A 12,089-nucleotide genomic window follows, 5' to 3' on the forward strand; every position below is an offset into this window, starting at 1 on the left:
TGCTGTATCACTGGGGTCTTGAAAGGCTTGGGCACAGACCTTTTGCTCATGGGACAAAACAGAAAGAAAAATGTCCTGGTGTGCACAGAGAGACCTCTGGCCATGTGGAAAGTCAGTATTGGGGCTCATTCCTGCTACTGCAAAACACATCAAGGGACTTTGCCATAGGCTGTGATGAATAACACCCCAAACACCTACCTCCTGGTAAATCCTACCCAAAAAGTCCCAGGCTGAGGTTCCCCAGGGCTCCTATCACCCCTGCAAGCTCAGCCTGAGTCCCTGCCCAGGCCATGCAGTGTGGAGAAAGAAACACAACACTCAAGTCTTCCAAATGATCCCCTCACAGCTTTACCTGGGAGTCAGTGAATGCCATGAACCACAGACCAGGGAGACAAGGTGCTCAGAGTGAGCTATGATGGACAGCTTTTTATTTCCCAATGTTTTCATTTAACAAAGTGCTACATTCCATAGTTACAGTATGAGGAGTTGTTCCTGTCCAAAATAGAAAAAAACCACGAGGAAGCATGAGGACTGCTAACATCACTCTATGGAAGCAGTGCAGTCCAGAGAAACCTCACCAGGGGGAACATCTGGCCTCAGAGACACCTTTAAAAATCAGCAGCTGTATAGAAGAGGTGCATTTCATCAGGGCAAGAGCTGCACACCAGGCTGGTTCCTCCTGTCAGAAACGGGGCTGGAGATGCTGTCGTGTGATGCCTTCAATAAATTCTGGCTTGTGCTATCAGGAAAATGCAAAACAGAGGCGAGTGACTTGTCCTGTGTCAGTCGAGGGATTATTCTATTGCTGCAGTGAAGTTGCCGTCGCAGCCATGCCAGGGTCACCTCAGCACTCAGGGGCTTGCAGTTCACCCAGCACAGAGGATGAGGATGAGGAGGATCCTTCTTGGTTGCTTTTCCTGTCCTGTCTCTCTCAAAAGAATCTGCTTGTTTGGCAAGCAGAGGTACAGATTAAATCAGCAGAGCGTTAAGCCACTGGAGCTTCAGCTCCCACCTTAACCCCTCCTCCCCTCCCTCCTGCCCTCTCTGTTCAAGGAAATGAATTAAACTCCAGGAGTTGTATAGAGAATAATTTTAAGAGCCCAATCCAAAGTCTCCTGGCCTTGGATAAGAAGGGAAGGAGCTGAATGATGCTTGTGCTTTCAGGACCTTCACCAACTGCACTGATGCCGGGGGCACTGCAGGAAACCCTGTCTGTGCTCCAAAGGCTCCCACAAGCTTCCCTGGGATCCAAGGCTGGATCTGACTGTCCAGCTTGCTTCCAGGTTAAGCTGAAGACATGGGAAGCCCGGTACCTGACCAAAACCAACTATTCAACAAACACCTCCACTTCAAATGGACATCAGCTGGGATCTCTGCACTGCTGAGCAGGTCAGAAATTTGGCCAACAGCAGTCAGTTCCCAGTCAAGGCTCCTTGGTTGGTGTTCAGAGTCAGAGACAGGCCTGGCAGTGAGGATGGAACACAAGCAAAACACGTCTAGTTACTAACTCTGTCTTCAGCAGAGACCAGAGAGCCCACACTGAACTGTGCATGCAGCTGGATCTGATCTCTCTTTTGGCTACCACTCTCCTGCTTGCCCAGGCTGTCCCACATACCTTCCATACATCCACTTACAACTATTTGTCAGCCCCACTTGCAGCACTGCTGATTTCCAGCATCCCACCCAGCCTTGCCATGTCCTCTCTGAGGGAAGCCTGGTTCTGAGGACACCAGGGCACCCAGCTGGTGCAGTAAAACCCCACCTTTGTCATTCTGACTGACAGCCTTGCCTTTAACTCCTTAAGCTCATTATGTTGGGGCGGGAGAAGAAAAGACAGGGAGACTGATTGCCGCTGCAGAAAGCCAGTGTTTCCCAAGCTGTGGATTTGTTAGCACAACCAGAGGCCATGGCACCTCCCCACCCGCCTTCCCAATCCATCAAATTGACAAGTCATCCATAAAGATCCTCCTGTGCTGCCAGAGCTGGGGTATTTAAACCAGCAGCCTGCAGCTTTGCTCAGCCATCACTCCTCCTTCTCCTGACAGGCCCAGCAGCTCTGCATTTTACTGGGTACTTAACACAACTTATGCTCCAAGACAGGCCCCCTCTTGCAGAGGCCAAGGCCCTTTATCACTGCTGATTCCCTGTGCCTTCCAAGCTGGACCAGGGTAAAGCACTTCAAGAACACCTTGCAGGTGCCTGAGTCTCATTTCCAGCCTGCCTGGCACTGTTCCTGAAAAACAAGCCTTTCTGAAGATGATCTCCAGCAACCTGGAAGGGAAAAGTCATTTCACTTTGCAACCCCCATTATACCTTGCCAGGAATAAATCACCAAAAGCCCAAAGGACAACATTTCCTGATTTCCAATGTTGCAAGACAGCCAGCAATGCTCACCTGGACTGTTAACACTTCCTGACTACCTCCAAGAGACTTAGGAATGAGAAGGAAATAGGGACAGGTGAGTCTGAAAGGAAAACTTCATCTTAACTTGGGGTGATCACTTATTATGGGAGAAAGAGGCTTTAGTTTTTGGTGGGGGCACCTGGACTTGGTGGATTGCCCTTCAGTGCCTGTTAAAGATGTGGGGCTGATTTTAGCAGGGCAAGATTCCCCTTGTTAAAGTTCCAGGAACAAGAAGGGAGAGAGGCACTGTGAGATTTCCCTGTCTGGGAAAGCCTGACCTAGAGGGACTAGGGTATGAAGACCTTCCCCAACATGTTGATGGACCAGTCTCCCCAGCCTGCTTCCCATAAACTTGGTGGGATGAATGTGTGAGGGACCACACACCTGTTTGAGTGGAAGACTTGCATTAGCAGCATTTTGAAACCAGGTTGTCCCACCTGTCCTTCTCCAGATGGGAGATGCCTCAGTAGGTGTAGAGGCAAGGCTCGCAGGAAAGTACCTGGCCTCTGAAGAGCACAGACTGTTCAGAGCTGAACATCACATCTGGTGACTTAATGTCCAGAGGAGGTTCTGACCTCCTCAAAGAGACCTCAGCCTGAGGAGGGGCTCCTGAATGTCCTCTCTGCCTTGCAATCCCACTCACGGTCCCACAAGGCATTTGCTTCCCATCATCAACATCTACCTTTTACCATCTTTCCACCTTCACAAGGAATGACATCCTGCACCTGCCCCTCCTCAAACTCTCCTCCCTCCACTTCTTCAAAGGCTCAGTGGGATTTAACCTCACAGATGTGTGGTCTGCCCTTATTTCTCTGATCAGGTCTCCTCTGGCAACAATCACTGTTCCTTGCATGAAGGATGATTCCCCACAAAACAGTGATTCCCACCTTGGAAACATGGATGCTTTGCACAAAATGTCAGATTGAATTAATTCCATAACCAGAAGCAGAGATCAAGTAATGCAGCCCCTTTTCTGGCTATTTTGACAGCGCTTCTGGGCAAAGCAACATCAGCCTCCCCTGTCTGGTGCCTGTGACATCTCAGGCACTGGCTGTGTCTCCCCCTGTCACCCAGGGCTAGCAGGGCTAACCCAGGCAGCACAGCAGCTTGCCCTCACCCTGTGCCACCCTTGGCTTCACCACCACAACCCCTGAATGCACCCGTCCTACAGCTCCACGTTCCCCTCTCCCCTGTGGCCAGAGGTTCCCAGTGTGGCCATTTCACATCCCCACAGCAAACACCTCTCCAGCTGTGGCTGCTTTCCCACTCTTAGCCATGAATCCCTCAACACTGACAGTCACCTGCTCCACAACCTTGAGTGCCTTTCTGTACTCCGTGGTCTGGAGACCAGTTGCCCAGGGAAGCTGTGGCTGCCCCATCCCTGGAAGTGTTCCAGGCCAGGTTGGATGGGGCTTGGAGCAACCTGGGACAGTGGAAGGTGTCCCAGCCCATGGCAGGGGGGTGGAATGAGATGGTCTTGAAGGTCCCTTCCAACCCAAACCATTCTGTGATTCTACAAGACAAGACCCATCCAAACCCCCCAAAGGTGCTGCTGTTTGTGCAGCTTTCAGGGGCCGAAAATGCAATTTCCAGTGGGACAGATGCTCCACTTTCATCTCTACGGGAAAGCAGCCTTGGAAAGAGATGAACCACTAACTAGTGTCCTTCAAACAGGAGGCAGGAGCTGAGGAAGCCTCTGATCTGCCTGTTCTCTGACCTACACTGACCAAGAGCTGAGAGATCCATGCAAGACCACCCGTCAGTAGGCGAGCGCTGGTATTTATTGTGCTGTAACAGACAGTGCTGGTTGAAAATGGACAGGATTTTTGTGGTGAAATCAAGTGCTGAGGCCATTCCTGTGTGTCTCCAAGCAGTGTGGAGAAGAGCTGAAGGGAGAGAGCAGGGGTGAGAGTCGGGCACCCAAGTGCAGAAATGTGCTTCAAACTGAACCAAGAACACTGTACGTGGGCACTTCTCAGGTGGCCAGGGACACAGTTCAGGTGTACAACTCATTAATTAAGCAGAGCAGCTAATCTTAGCACTAATGAACTCTAGCTCAGGTAATGTAACACTTAAAATTAATTGGACAGCAGTCATTCACAGTAAAGATTTCCATTCCCGGGTTAGGTGAGAGCTATTGTTATGATTAGATTACTGCCAGCCAGGACCAAAACAGTACACCAGGGTGATAGGAAAATAATCATCCATATGGATCAGCTCCAGCTGCAACAAGACGCGCTGTGGATCTGAAATGTGAAATCTCCACTATTGTATCAAACAAACATCACTGGGCGGGACACGAAGAGCGTAGCATGCCTTGGCCAGGGCACTGAGCCCTGCTGGGGCCCTGGGGTGGTGGAGAGAGCAGGGATGCAGCACAGAGTCACTTGTTCTTCTTCTCCCTCTCCCTCCCTCCTCGGAAAAGTCACAAGGGCACCGCAGTCCGGGTCAAAATTCATCTTCGGAGCTGTCAGCCAAGAGCATGACTCGGTCCTGCATGCTGTTGAACTCCCTCTGCTGGGGGGGAAAAAGAGACATGAAAGAGCTCCACGTGCAAAAAGGAGATTGGATAAAAGGCATTTGGATCCCCCCACCCCTTAACCAAGACATCCAGGGCACTTCAGTCATACCCAGGCTGCGCTCGCTTTACAGCCCAAAGGGTTGATGGGAGAATGGGTGGGATTTGGGGTCTTTCTTTGCAGGTTCAGTACCTTTCTTTTATGTCTCTTGGAGCCATTTCTCCTTCGGCGGTTCATGATCTTGATGCTGTAGAGCGCTCCCAGGATAAACAGGGCTCCTGCTATTCCCACTCCCACGGGAACCAGCATCCCCGACATGTACCCTGCCTAAGTGGGAAAGAGAAGCAGAGCAGCACTCACAAGACCATCCTTTCAGAGTCAGTTTTCACCAGTTCTAGGGCTGAAACGTATCCCTGTGGTGCTTTCCTCAAAGTTTATTGGATTTGAGTCCCTACCACCTGCCTGCATAGGATGAACTCTGGTTCCAGGAGCTAAGCAAGCCCCAACCAGCCCCCACTCCAGGACCAAGCTGTCAAACCACCACAGCTCCCTCACCATCAGCTTTTTCTAACAGGTATGTGCTGTTGATAGTTGAGAACCTGCAGTGCCTGCCCAGATTTAGGAGAAGGAACAATTTGGGTGAAGTGTCTGTCAATATGGGTATTAAGTGTGAAGGAAAACCTCAACCATCAAGGCCAGGCAATCTCAAGTCACACCAAAGATCTGTGACCACCCAAACAGCCTGACCAGATGCTGTGTAAAGTAGGTTGAGTGCTGCCCTGAGCTCCCCAGGTACCACCACCACAAATAAAGGCACAGGTGTATCATGGAATGGTTTGGGTTCGAAGAGATCTTAAAAATCACCTCGTTCCAACCCCCATGCTGTGGGCAGGGACACCCTGCCCTCTCTGTGCCCAGCCCAGCCTGGGTCTCCTCTGCTTTGTACTCAAAATCCTTGAGCCAAACACTTTTTCTTTGCATGGGAAGGGGTGACTTGCATGAGAACAGGATGATGACATAGAGGGAGGGCACACAGACCCTCAGCTGGCCCTGAGGGAAGCACAGCAAAAGTAAATCAGCTCTAATTCCATTGCTGTGATCCATATGTTTGCATAGCCCGTTTAAAAAAACATATAGGTAGCAAGACTAATTTAAAAATTACACATCTAAGCATTTAAAATCCTTGAGAAAATATTCCCCAGTCCTTGTTATTTCATATTTTACTGCTTCAAATGAAAATGAACATAAGTTCCAAGGTGACAGACTGCTCCAGAATCCTCACCTAATTCAGGCTGGGGGGCCCAGTGTTGCAAGGGAGGCAGGTACAGTGTGGCCCCCCTCCCTCAGAAGTTCTGCCTTTCTTCACACTGCAGCAGCAGAGTCCTCTGCTGTGCCACTACAGCTTCACCATGTCCACCCCCAAAACAGATTTTACACCTGCCAAGGGACAGATGCACCAATCCTGAGGACTATCAGCCAGCTCTTAGAGAGCCTCAGCCCATTGCTTACAACCACTCATCTTCATCTGCACTCCCAAACTGCAACACAGAGCCACAACACACACACACCAGAATCACTTTTCTTCCATAATTCACAGAGTGGGAGGGAAAAAAAAAAAAAAAAAGAAAGCTAGTCAGGTGCACTGCCCTGCCTTTGTATCCTTACCTGGAGAATGAAAATAACTGCTTTCATCTAGGGCAGACACAATGCTAACAAGGGCTGGGTTGCTCTCCCAAACCCCTCCAGATCCTACTCAGTGCTTTAAATAGTAACACCTTTGTGTGTGGATCCCAAGGCTTGAGGGATCTTCAGCTGCATCCTGCAGATTCCCTGAAAATCCCTCCCAGAAAACCCATCCCCCTTCAGCACAGCTGCTGGGAGGGGGCTGCATCCCTGCAACCAGCTCCTGAAAAAAGGAGGTTAGTGAGAACACAGCTAAAAAGGCTCTATCTCTGCGAGGCAATTAAGGTGCCTTAATTGGGTGACCTAATTAGTGCAGAGTGGGGTTTTCTATTTCTGGAACTTTGCTGCTGGCACAGGCAGCGACTGGAAATGGCTTTTAGCTGCTGCCCAGTTGAGTTTCCACCTAGAAATCACTGCTTTTAATACAACAAACTCCTCAGCCTGTCTGTGAGCCTTTATCACACCTGACCAGCCCATGGCCTTTTACAGGTTTCCCTCAAAACCCAGATCAATGTTTTATATCCCAAAAGCCTGTGATGTGATGCAGACCCAGCTCTTCTGTGCTGTTCAGCCCAACTCCTGAGGGCTTCTGCACTTGCTTGATAGAAAACCCCATTTTACAGGCAGCTCCAAAGCCATGTTTTTGACCCTTTCCCATGGGGAAGATGTGGCTTCTTTTAGGGATGCTTTTAAAACACCCAGTCCATGACTGTGATCTTCCTGAGCTTTGAGATAACAGCAAGAAAACTTCAGAGGAACCTCATGTCCATTATCCACCACACCAAATGCAACATTTGCACAGTGTTTGCAGAAGACCAGACATAAATCTGTCCCTGACCCCTGCTCCTGGTCCCATGCTCCCCACACCCTTTCCTCTCCCATGGAGAGGGACACACAAGGATGTATCTCTCAGGGATGGGGCCATCGTGTGCCAGGATCCTCTTCTGGATGGAGGGATTGTAAAACAGAGGAAAAGGGCAAATGAGTAGGGCACGTATGACTGGTGCTGATAAACTCAACAAGGAAGAGGAGGGAATGGGGTGAACAGGTTTGTTTGCTACACCAGCATTTGGTTGGGGGTGGGGAAGTGCTTTTTGTTGGGCTCTTCTAAGGGAAAATGTGAGGCAGGTGACAGATCTGCCTCCACGTGTCTGCTGTTCCCCAAAGGAGGGAGATGGCTCAGGGCCAAATCTCTCTTTTAAGTAGACACCAGTGCATCCTCAGTTACACCAGTGCTTGTGCTGGGCACTTCCAGGCAGTCCAGAATCTACCTGCAAGAGGCTGGAACATGGAACAAGCACGCCCTCTGCAATGGGGAAGGACAGAGGAGGCCAAGGTGCCAAGGGGAAAGAAGTGGAAGCTACACTTCAGTGAGAACACACTGATGTCCTCAAGCTCGTGTGTGCCACGTGTTGGCATGAGCAGGTGGCATGAGCAGGTGCCCTGTGCATGCTGCATTCACTCCAGGCACCCAGCCAGCCCTGGTGTCTGCTCTTTACCTTCACTGGGAAAACCATTCTCTGTCCTTTCAGCGTCCGCTCGGGCTGAATCCCAGGCCAAAGAGCTCTGCCATGAGCAGAGCTCGTACTAGACATTCCTCCTTCCTGGTGTGGGCAGAAAAGCAACTCAAAAAAGGCTGGGCAGGAACCCACCTTAAACCCTTCCACTCCCCTGTCCTGGAAAATTGATACCCAGACCCCACCTCTCTGCTCTGACTTGGTGGTCAAGTGCTGCTGAAATTTGGTGAGGACCACGTGGGAAGGCTGGGCTCCTGGGGTGAGGAGGCTGCTTCAGCTCAGAGATGTATTTTCAGAGTTTCCTTGTGGTGGTTTTTTCATCCACTGACTCTGATCCTGTTCAGGAATTTCCCAGCCTTGTTGACTCACAAAATGTTCTTGCCTTAAAACAGTACTGCCACCTTCATTTCCAGCTTCACGGCTCTGCCACCAGCAACACGACATTTGGAAGGCTTCACAACCATTTCAAAATGTTAAGATTTGCTCCAGGGCAGCAGAGCCTAAAAAGCCATCACTGCCTGTGGCTGGCACAGCTCTTGATTCCAATGGATTACCCCCTGTGATGCCAGGGAGAAATGATCAGGGCCTGCTAACTTCTCAGTCTTCTTGTGTTTACTCTTTTCTCCTTCCAGGGATTTGCAGCTCTTCGTGCACGTGGAGGCAGGGAATGTTTTGTCCAAGAGGTGACACGGCACACAGCCTCTCACCAGAGAGGAGCACCAAAAAATCTCTTGATTTGGATTCAGAACCAAGCTTAGCACTTAAGAGAAAAGGTGTGGAGGTAAGTTCCTCACCCTGGGATCCCTGGAAACACTCCAGGTCAGGTTGGACAGGGTCCTGAGCAACCTGATTATGATCTAGTGGAAGATGTTCCTGCTCAGTGCAGGGGGGTTGGACTAGATGGCCTTTTAAAAGTCCCTTCAACCTCCAACTATTCTGTGATTCTATGATAAGTTAAGGGGCACTAAGAAAGTAGCTCTGGTTGTCTGACAACAAGATCATTTTCTGATGCAGAGAGATCAATCAAATACCCCTGTCCCTCCTTCTGCTCTTAGTTACTGCCCATCAGGGATGTCTTGTGGATTCACACCACCATATACCAGCTGCATCTGGTTCATTTGCCTTCCAGAGAAAATTTTAAGCCCTTTCTCAATTGTCTTTGTAGAGATAAAGAACTGCACTGACACAAGTTTATTTATTCCTGCAAGTAAACATGTTTTGCTTTGAAAGGAATTGAAATACTGAGCCTCCTACCTTATCTTTCAGCTTCTCCATCCAGCTTCTCACTGAAAAATAAGACAAAAAAGCTGTAATCATGTTACTTACATTAATTAGCAATGACTGATAATGATAATATTAAAATAGACAGTAATTAACTTGACAAGCTGATAAGACTTTACATTAGATTCCCTCTCATTCATGAGAAAGAGCAAATGCAGCTGAAAATCAACACAAGCAATTCTTCCAGTGAGTTGGCAGGCAAGCAGCTCACTTTTGCCTGAGCAATTCACATCTTCAGAGTGGTTAAAAAAGGAATATAAAAAACAGTATTTCAGGTTGTGGATTTTTACTTCTCATACAAGGACAAGAAGAAAACCTTACAGCACAGGTACCCCCTTCCACTGGCCTCCTCCACATAGATATTCTACCTTCTATTTGGTACAGCCTGTGATCATGGCTAAAAAAGTATTATTCCCTGTCTTTTATTCTCTTGCTTTTCTGGAAGAGCCACTGCCTGCTCTGGAAAGCCACCAGAGGGCTGGGGTAGCACTGGACGTGCTAAACTGGTAAACCAAGTAAATTTACACTGCCAGCACAGTGACTTTCTTTTCCTAAGAGCTAATGTAAGTCCTGTGAAACATGATACCTGAGAATTAAAGTTCTGTGATGGCATGGACTTTGGGGTGAAATATCCAGCTAGTCTTAAAGAACATCAACACCACAGGGCACTGGATGTGTCTGAGGGCAAAACGCCCACAGAGACCCACCAGGATTTTAACTAATTCCTGCTCGTAGGTAAGGAGCAAGTAAACAGTTAAATGTTGGGTTTTTTCCAGGGTTCACAAAGTGCATTTTAAGCCTGGTCAAGCATTCCCATTTCTCCAGGAGGACGAAGCTACAGGCACAAGGGGACTCTTGGATACACCAATGCCCTTCTGAGGGATACTTCTCCCAGGACACATTAAATTTCAAGTGTAACCCATCATTTATGGAGTGAGACCCTATCTCCAAGCCTGCTTTGTTATAGAAGGTGCTTTCAAAGCTTGCATTAGCAGTATTAGAGTCTGCACATGCACGTACACCACCCAGGGCATCCTTCAGAAGGGAGCCCTGCTGTGAGTGGGGAGGGGCCAGCAGTAAATGGTTATTCTATGACTCAGACCACAAGTTCAAAATTATTTGAATACTCCCCTTTTAAGTGTTAGTAACATAACACTTCCAAAAAAAAGGATCTCAAATTACCTAGAGGTGAAAACATGTGAAACAGGCACAGGTGAACACACACAAACTCATGTCTGGCAAGGACCTGGGAAAAAAGATGAATTATCCAGGAGAGAGACACCCACAGCACTAGGAGAGGGCAAGAGGTCTACTTTTATCAACTCTTCCCACCATTAATCTTGCCCTGCATGGACTAAGCCATAGTAAACTCAGTTTGTGGAGGTGCCATCACCATCCTGCATGCCTTGAAGTCACTTCCAGTGGAACACTAGAGAGGAAGGGAATTCATGGTTCCCCTGGACCAGGTTTCTCAGCTGGGTTTCCAGATGTGACACTGCCAGGAGGGGTGGTGACAGTGGCTCAGTCACACAGTAACAACCACAGGGCTTTGGACTGATGTCCCCTGTGCACGCCCAGACAGCTACACAGGTACCCTCAGTGTGTGCCCACCACTGATGAAAGCCACTGTGCTGCTCAGTTGGCCCAAACTCAAGCTGAGCACAAAGCCTATTTTTGTGTCTCTCACAGCAATTATATGGGATCAGTGATCTCCTCAACAGCCGACCCACTTTCTTGCAGCTGAACAACGGTGCTCTAAAGCAGCAATTAACTCTGCAGTGTTTCTGCCAAGGCAGAGGCAGGGGCTGATCTAATAATATTCTATTACCTACTTCCAGCAAACACAAGCTCTGGCTTCGTTCCCCTCTGCTCCACAAAACAACGGCAGCGCGTCCGCTGGGACCCACAAGCTCCACAGTACAAATCTTTGTTTGCTATCATATAATTGCTCATTATTAAAACCAGCCTCGTTTTCAGCCATGCAGAGCACATGTCAGATGCCTCTGGGAATCAACCCAGGCCACAGGAAAAACAACCCAAGGTGATTTCTGCCAGACTGGATGGCTATCCAAGGGATGCTTTAAAGCAGTCACAGGCTGGCTGGTTGGGTCACAGCCTCTGACCTCTGCTAGAGAAAAATAATGGCCCCAAATTCATGAGATTAAGGCAGCAGGAGGTCAGAAACCCTTGAATGTCCTGGCAGAACTGCACTGATGTGTGGCAGCAGTGGATTCACCTCTCCTGGGAAGGAGCAGAGAGTGCAGAGCCGTCACAACCAAGGTGCTGCAGCCTGTCAGGCTGGGGCCAGGACAAGTCAAGGAGCTCTGGATTACCATGAATTACAAACACTTTTCATGTCACTAACGCACAAAACTCTTTTAGCACCTTTGAGGAAATGACAAGTCACTGTGTCATCAAAACCAAGCACTTATTGCAACAATTCCTTACCCATCTGGAGACACTGTGGGGTGTGGGTAGGATATTTCAGGTTAGATTTGATATTTATGCTAAGCAGCTACCATCAATTAACTCTGGGCTTCAGGCTCTAATTAGGCATTATTATCCATGATTAATATTCTGAACTTGGTCTTGGAAGAGGAACATTGTGGTTGGCACCTCCTCATGAACACACAGTGCTCTCCAAGAACACCCGGTGACTTTCCAGCGAGGCCAAGCAAACAATTAG

General features: G+C 48.9%; 1 protein-coding gene across 2 annotated transcripts in view; it reads right to left on the minus strand.

Moving 5' to 3' along the window:
- Positions 1–387: 387 nt before the first annotated feature.
- The window catches only part of ARMH4 (armadillo like helical domain containing 4), a 64,688-nt gene continuing 52,986 nt past the window's right edge, over positions 388–12,089 (minus strand). Inside the window, exons 6-8 of one of the 2 annotated variants that reach the window (XM_051768797.1) lie at positions 9,377–9,408; positions 5,115–5,249; positions 388–4,920 (exon numbers count right to left, since the gene is read on the minus strand). In XM_051768797.1, coding sequence (XP_051624757.1) covers positions 4,852–4,920; positions 5,115–5,249; positions 9,377–9,408 — 236 coding nt within the window. In that variant the 3' untranslated portion in view covers positions 388–4,851. The remainder of the gene's footprint in view (positions 4,921–5,114; positions 5,250–9,376; positions 9,409–12,089) is intronic. The other variant, XM_051768796.1, reaches the window with a different exon arrangement.

This window comes from Manacus candei, unplaced genomic scaffold, assembly GCF_025592945.1.
Source record: "Manacus candei isolate 608988 ecotype Guabito, Panama unplaced genomic scaffold, ASM2559294v1 h1tg000097l, whole genome shotgun sequence".
Taxonomy (NCBI): domain Eukaryota; kingdom Metazoa; phylum Chordata; class Aves; order Passeriformes; family Pipridae; genus Manacus; species Manacus candei.